Here is a 7,756-nt window from a genome sequence, read left to right as displayed (position 1 = left end):
ACGGCGTCGGCGCCAGCGTAGCACGACCCCGCGCTATGGGGCGAGGAGAGCGCGGTGTCTGCTCTAACGGCCGATGATCCCCAGCATAGCGGTAGGTATCGCAATTTTACTCTGAAAAAACCCAGTTTTTTCCCCAAAAAGAAGTCACCAGGTGCCTGTAAATCATATCCCACCCTCTTCCCACGCCAAGGCCCCCCTCCCAGCCCGCAGCACAGCCTGGTCTGGCGGCAGGACGTCGCCCGCAGCACCGGCGAGCGATCAGTCCAAGCAAGCGCAGCGTCGGGGTCCGGCCGCAGCCTGGGGACCCCCTCCGAGGCGCGGGGTCCCGCTAGATGACGGGGTAGGAGGCGTAGCTGGCGATCCCGCAGTGGTTCGCGTGGTTCCTCGCCATGCGGATGTAGCCCTCTTCGCCGAAGCTCACGCCCCAGCTGTCGGGAGAGGAGACAAAGAAAGAGCCAGGGGGGAAAATGAAATTCCCGTTTGGGCGAGCGAAGCGGCGGCTCCGTCAGCACCGCAGCTCCGGAGCGCGTTCATCAGCCGCTCCACGGGGTCTCTAATCCTGTCCTACGGCAACTCAGAATCACAGAATCACAGAATCCCAGCATGGTGGAGTTGGCAGGACCCTCTGTGGGTCACCCAGCCCAACCCCCTGCCCAAGCAGGGTCACCCAGAGCAGGGGGCACAGCACCATGGCCAGGGGGGCTGGAATATCTCCAGAGAAGGAGACTCCACAGCCTCCCTGGGCAGCCTGGGCCAGGGCTCCGTCACCCTCAGAGGGAAGTTCTTCCTCGGGTTCAGCTGGAGCTTCCTCTGCTCCAGTTTGTGCCCGTTGCCCCTTGTCCTGTCGCTGGGCACCACTGGAAAGAGTCTGGCCCCGTCCTCCTGACCCCCCCTGCAGATACTGATCGGCATTTCTAAGGTCCCCTCTCAGCCTTCTCTTCTCCAGGCTGAACAAGCCCAGCTCCCTGAGCCTCTCCTCATAGGGGAGATGCTCCAGTCCCCTCCTCATCCTCGTAGCCCTGCGCTGGACTCTCTCCAGTAGCTCCTCATCTTTCTTGAACTGGGGAGCCCAGCACTGGACCCAGCACTGCAGATGGGGCCTCACCAGGGCAGAGCAGAGGGGGAGGAGAACCTCCCTCGCCCTGCTGCCCACACTCCTCCTCATGCACCCCAGGATCCATTGCCCTTCTGGGCACCCAGGGCACGCTGCTGGCTCATGGTCACCCTGTCGTCCCCCAGCACCCCCAGTCCCTCCCGCAGAGCTGCTCTTTACAACCCACCAACACGAAGGGGACTTCAAGCGAGTGCAAACGCCTTTCAAACGCGTTTAAAGTTCCCCCACACTGCCAGGACGACGCGAGGCTCCTTCGTCACGGCCAAGCGCGGCTCCCTAGACTGAAGGGCCAATCCCACCTTCCAACCCCATGACGACCCCAGGAGCACCCAGCTGATCCCCCTCTGGTCCGTACAGGGACGGTCGTTAGAGCGGTGGGAGGGTGGCAGGTGGAGCAGTGGGAGCTCCCCCAGGAGCAGCCTCCCCTGCAGACGGCGAGCGGGCGGACGAGGAGGGGTCAGGGACGCGCGGCCGTGCCGTCACCTGTTTTTCACAAGCCAGTAGTCCTTCTCGCCCAGCGTGCCGTAGCCGATCACCAGCACCGCGTGGTTCACCTCCTGCGTGCACCGGGGGTCGTCGTACACACCTGGAGGAAGAGGCGTTTGGAAGGACCTCACCGGCGCCGCAGGCCGCGTCTCGGCGTCGCAGTCAGCCTTCGGCACCGTCGCCGACGCCGCTGTCTTCGGTTTTGCCGTCTTGACGCCTTCGTCCAGGAAGGAAGCCCCAGCTTGCCAAATTCCACCCCCCCTCGGAAGCTTCACGTGCGCAAAGAGACAGGAGAGGTGGAGAAGGTCTCCAGGGTGGAAGGACCTACCTGACCTGTACAGAAAGAAGGTGGGCTGGGTGGCGTCGATGGCGACAGAGACCGGCCCGACGTTGGCTACGGCATCTTTCATGGCGGCTTCGTCGGCGTACGGGAGCTCCACGTACTTGGAGCAAGTGGCAGCTCGCGTGGAAGCGTTGTATTGGCACGTCCCGTTCTGGGGGGAACAAGGGGGAGGTGAGAAGAGGAGCACAAGGAACCCCCAGGAACATCCTGAGACTTTCAGGCGCGTGTTTCCCATCAGCCCTCTTTTATCCCGCGCTACCCTGCGCTGCACTTCTCTCTGACCACCATTTTTCCATGGAGCAGGGTAAAGACGGCTGGAAGGACCTGAAGAGACCCTCTCGCCCATCTCCCGTCCCCACACCAAGAGCGGCCCAACCATTCCAGCAGAATTCTCTGCCTTTTCTCTAGAAGCCTCTGATGACCACGCTTCTGCCGCTCCCCCAGAGAAGCTGTCCTCGCTTCGCCTCCTCCCCAGCAGAAGGCTCCTCCCGAAGTTCAGCTGAACTTTCTCCTAAATCCAGCCCATGGCTTCTCGTCCTCCGTCTGGATGCAGACAACAGCGTCTCTCGTCTCCGTAGCTGCCTGGTGCGTGTCTGAGGGCTCGTGTTCCCCTTTTCCTGTCGGGCTGAGCTGCTGCTGTGTAGATCTGGTGCCACAGACCACGGTTTCGAGACGCCGGGTCATTCCAGGGCACCTCCTGTCTCTGGCCATCAAGACCCTCAGCATTAGGATCTTTATTTTCCCGTGGCCCTTTCCTTGCGACCTCGCAGCAGTCGCAGCGCGTCTGCCGCGGGCGGCTTCTGGAAGGGCGCTTGCACGAACACCGCTCTGCCCGCTGAGGTGGGGGGGACAGCAACCCCCATTTCCCAGCTCCAGGAGACGACCGACGCGGGGAGCGGCCAGCGGGAGCAGGGGCTCCCGTCCCCCTCTTCCCCGCCGCGTGGTGCATTGCCTCATAACTTATGTAGGGCAGAAATACACCCGTGGGAATTCTGGCTCCCAGTCCAGCCGTTCATCTACGAGAAAAAAAGTCGCAGGTCCCTTCCCCGGGTTGGGAAGGATCAGCTGGAAAGGCTGAGGAACTGGTGTGGGGACCCATAGCAACCAGGACAGAGGGGAACCGGTGGGAGAGGAGGAGGAAGGTGTCTGCACAGCAGAGCAGAGCAAATCACCGCGTTGAAGGGTTTTTCCACATGCTGCCCGGGTCCGACGCCCACCTGAGCCATGTAGGGGTAGGAATCCTCCGAGTCGATCCCTCCGTTGTCGATGATGTACTGGAAAGCTCCGGTCATGAAACCTCCGCTGCAGCCCTTGTTCCCGTACATCGTGGAGCAGTCGACGAGGTTCTGGGTGCTGAGGGACACCAGCTTCCCCGTCTTCAGCTTCACCTGGGCTTCGAGGGCTCCCACGGCGCTGAACGCCCAGCACGACCCACAGGCCCCCTGCAACGGCCCCGGAGACGCTGGGACGCTGCCCCGCGGGGCCAAGGCGTGGGGAGAGCAGAGCGAGCTGCTCACCTGGTTCTTCACCTCCGTGACGCACCCCTGCTCCCTCCAGTCCATGGTGTCCGGGACGCTGCTGCCCGGCTGCCGGCGGGACGTGGAGGTCCGGTTTGGCCGACGGGCAACGTTCAGCCCGGTCAACAAAGCCGCCACCTCCTCGCTGGTCTGGTGGGAAAAGAAAACCCCGGCTCGTGACCTCCTGGTCGCTGGGGAGCCGGGGGGTGGAGGGGACGTCCCTCGAACCCTCCGAGCTGCCGGAGTTAGCAGGGCTGGGAGTCCTTGGCTTTTCATTTTTTACAGTGGATTTCTAGCCCTTCGTTGGACCCGTTGGAAGGTTGGACTCGATGAGCTTAGAGGTCTTTTCCAACCTTAACGACTCTGTGGTTGGACAGGGCCAAGAAAAGGCGACCACCAAGCTCAGCTCCAGCACCCGCCATCCCTGGAAGCTGGCGAGTTCCATCCAACACCACCGCGACCTCGGGGCACTGCAGAGGGGTGATGTGCAAACACCTGTAATGGGGTGATGTGCAAACACCCGTAATGAGCGGGACCCAGCCCGCGCGCCCAGAACGCAGCGTTACAGGGAGCGATTTCCTCACGCCAGGTTGCCTCACGCCGGCCGGTTGAGGACAGGAATGTCCGGGCAGCGTCTCCACCGGGGCCCCCAAGCAGAGGACGGGCTGAGAAGGGTCACTGGGAGGTTTTCCCCCACCCCGACCCCGTTCTGTTCCTTGTTCAACCAACCCCGTGGGTGACGGAGACGCAGCGCAGCCCTCGGCACCCACCATGTCTCCCAGGCGGTTCATGCCCAGCTCGTAGGAGTGCAGCCCCAGCGAGCGCTCCAGGTTGTGCAGCGTCACCAGGCGCAGGTTCCTCTCCCACGTCGCGCGTCGCTCCCCTTCCTCCGCCTGAAAGCAGCCCCGTGACGCGCGGCCGCGGCCCCCGCGCCCGTCCCACCGCACCGCACCCCACCGAAGGCTGCGGGGAGCCCCAGGGACCAGCTGAGCCCCGAAGAACCCTCAGCTCCTCTCCCCGCCACGGGACGCAGGGGATGGTCACGCCGCGGCAGCACCCACCCCGTCAGCACCCCAAGACGCAGGAGGTGGTCACACCACGGCAGCACCCACCCCGTTGGCACCCCGAGACGCAGGGGATGGTCACACCGCAGCAGCACCCACCCCATCAGCACCACGGGACGCAGGGGATGGTCACACCATGGCAGCACCCACCCCATCAGCACCATGGGACGCAGGGGATGGTCACGCCATGGCAGCACCCACCCCATCAGCACCATGGGACGCAGGGGATGGTCACGCCGCGGCAGCACCCACCCCATCAGCACCACGGGACGCAGGGGATGGTCACGCCGTGGCAGCACCCACCCCGTCGGCACCCCGAGATGCAGGGGATGGTCACGCTGTGGTGGCACCCACGTCCCCGAGCCGCCCCGGCGAGACGCCCCTACCTCGTGCCGGTATTGCTTGCCGTGGGTTTTCTTCCAGAGCTGCCAGTGCCAGTCCAGCGCGGGGTCGGGCTGTCCCAGTGCCACCGCCAGCGCGGCCAGGAAGGTGATGGAGCCCAGCAGCTTCATCCCGCTTGGCTGGGACCGGGGAGCCGGAGCGACAGGACACGCTGGGAGCCAAGGGCTCGGAGCCGGAGCCGTGCGTGACCCCTTAGTGACAGATCCGGTTTGGTGAGGGAGGCAGAGGAGGGTGATGACATCGCTGCGCTGGACTCCTGGCCGGCCCTTCGCCGGGTTTCTACACCCGCGACGCCGGCAGCTCCCGTCCCGCCCGCCCGGACGAGCTCCCCGCAGCGACGCTGCCCGCCCCGCCGGGACAGCAATCCCACCCCGGGACGGCGATCCCACTCCGGGACGGCGATCCCACCCCGGGACGGCGATCCCACCCCAGGACAGCGATCCCACCCCAGGACAGTGATCCCACCCCGGGACAGTGATCCCACCCCAGGACAGTGATCCCACCCCGGGACAATGATCCCACCCCGGGACGGCGATCCCACCTGGCTCAGCGCCGACCCTCGCCCGGAGCCGTCTGCCGAGCCAGCGCGGGGACACGCAGGGACGCATCCCCCACCCCTCACCGCTCCCCACCCGAGGAACCCTCCCCGAAGGGGGTCACGCATCGCCCACTCGAACCGACCCCACGTTCGCCAGCGCCTCAAAAAGCCAAGAAAATCCCGATTTTCCCCCGGCCGCTGCCCGGCGGGTGCCGGGAGGAGAGCGGAGGGAAGATGGGGTCAGAGTCAACGCGAAAACATCGCTCCCGCAGCGCGACTTCCTCAAAGCTCGGGCCCCGGCGCGGCGTCGGAGCACGACAGCGCCCGACCTACCCGACCGAGGAGGCTCCTCCGGCGGCGGGTGCCGATCTGCGGCTCGCCGGCAGCGCGGTGCCCGGCTCAGGGGGACGCGGGGACGGAGCCGGTGACCCCCGCTGCCGGGACCCGCGGCGCGCGACGGCGGCGACTCGCCGGGCAAACCCCGCGTCGGGAAAGGAGGAAATGCTCTGATTTCGTTTTCACGTGGCGCAGGGCTCGCCGCGGGGTCATCCGGAGCGGGATCCCAGCCCCGCCGGGGAGCGGCTGCCGCCGGGAGCGTCCTCCTTCCCCGTGCCCCGGCGTCACCGGGAACGCTCTCGGGGCCGTTTCAGCGGCGCGCGGGAGCGGGGGTCACGCTCCTCTGATGGGGTTTTTGTGTTGACCTGGTGCTGAGCTCCGCGCCGGGACGAGCCCGAGCCCAGAGCCACGCTACTGGTGTGAACTGGTGTGAACTGGGCAGAGCCGAGCGCCAGCCAGCCCAAAGCCAGCGCCCGGGGAGGAAAATGGCCTTTACCGGTGTCACGGTGGGGCAGCGTGGCCGGGGAGACGCGGGTGGGACACAGCACCGTGCGGCCCCGCGGCCATCGGGACACGCATCTGGCACACGTCGCGCCGCGGCCGGGCCGAAAACGCGGTCGGCGAAGGCTGGAAATCACGCTCCAGCCCCGGGGCAGGGCATCTCCCGGGAGGGACGGCCGGGCGCAAGATGGCTGCGCGTAAACCATCTTCTGGGGGAAGAAGAGGAAGCAAAACAGAGCCCCAAGAGCCCTGAGGACGCAGCTGAGTCATTTTCTAAAAAGCTGCCAGAGATTGCGAGAGTTCGCGCGGACACCCGGGCGCCTTGCGCCGAACCGGTTCCCGGCAGGTGGCTCCCGGCAGGGGACGAGGCCCCGGCGAGGGCGAGCGAGGCGGCCGCGCCGGACGAGGCACCGGCGCCCGCCAACCGCCGCCGCTCCGGGTTTCTGGGGCTCGGCCGCGGCGCGGTGCCCCGAGGGCGACGGCTGGAGCGGAGCCGCGGCCGGGAGCCCCTCCGGAGCCGGGGGTCCGCCCGTCGCTGGCAGCGGGCGCCGCGGTTCCTCGCCGGCCGGACGCAGCCCCCGTCCCCAGAGCGCTTCGGGAGGAGAAAGCGGCAAAAACCCGGCGGCGGGCGGCAGCTGCCTCCCCCCGCGCCACCCCCACCCGCACCCTCTTCTCTCCCCCCCCCCTTCTCTGCAATTTTTCCCCAACTCCGGCTTCCCCGCGCAGCCCTGGAGTGGCCAAATTCCCCTTTTCTGCCCCAAAAGGCTGCTCCCCTGCCAGGCTGGGCGGCCGCTCGCTCCGCGGAGGGGGGCAGGGGAAAATCGCGGCTTTTCGGGGGCCTGGGGGGTCAAAACCTCCAGGGAAACCCCAGATACAGGTGGGCAGAGGGGGTTTCTATGGACATCATATACGCTTGTGTGCGCATTTGTATTTTTATATAGAGAGGTGTATATTCGTATTTATATATATACAGGTCATATTTGTATTTATATATATAGGGGTATATCTGTATTTATATATATAGATTATATTTGTATTTATATATAGGTGTATATTTGTATTTTTATATATAGAGGTTATATTTGTATTTATATATAGGTGTATATTTGTATTTATATATATACAGGTTATATTTATATTTATATATAGGTGTATATTTGTATTTATATATATACAGGTTATATTTATATTTATATATATAGGTGTATATTTGTATTTATACACAGGTGTATATTTGTATCCATATATACAGTGTATACACACAAATACACATATTGTATATACACAAATACAGATACATTTGTAAAAATACATATTTTTTTTCTTTAAACCCTACCGAGGCCGGAGCGGAGCGCGCGGCGGCAGCCCGCGGGCCTCCAGCCCAGCGCCGACGGAGGACGACGCAGCCCTGGGACCGGCAGCGCCCGCGGCCGAGGTTCCCGCGCCGCTGTTCGT

General features: G+C 64.0%; 1 protein-coding gene across 1 annotated transcript; it reads right to left on the bottom strand.

The window, feature by feature from the left end:
• Positions 1 to 235: 235 nt before the first annotated feature.
• On the bottom strand, positions 236 to 5,112 carry CTSS (cathepsin S). The gene is made up of 7 exons (XM_075445142.1): positions 4,911 to 5,112; positions 4,231 to 4,353; positions 3,461 to 3,610; positions 3,161 to 3,385; positions 1,929 to 2,094; positions 1,598 to 1,700; positions 236 to 428 (listed from the first exon to the last, which is right to left on the bottom strand). Exons 1-7 carry the CDS (start codon positions 5,034 to 5,036, stop codon positions 329 to 331), a joined length of 993 nt encoding a protein of 330 aa, XP_075301257.1. The 5' UTR covers positions 5,037 to 5,112; the 3' UTR covers positions 236 to 328.
• Positions 5,113 to 7,756: the final 2,644 nt, after the last annotated feature.

Source organism: Opisthocomus hoazin, chromosome 30, assembly GCF_030867145.1.
Source record: "Opisthocomus hoazin isolate bOpiHoa1 chromosome 30, bOpiHoa1.hap1, whole genome shotgun sequence".
In the NCBI taxonomy this organism is placed as follows: domain Eukaryota; kingdom Metazoa; phylum Chordata; class Aves; order Opisthocomiformes; family Opisthocomidae; genus Opisthocomus; species Opisthocomus hoazin.
This window is presented reverse-complemented; position numbering and strand designations above follow the sequence as displayed.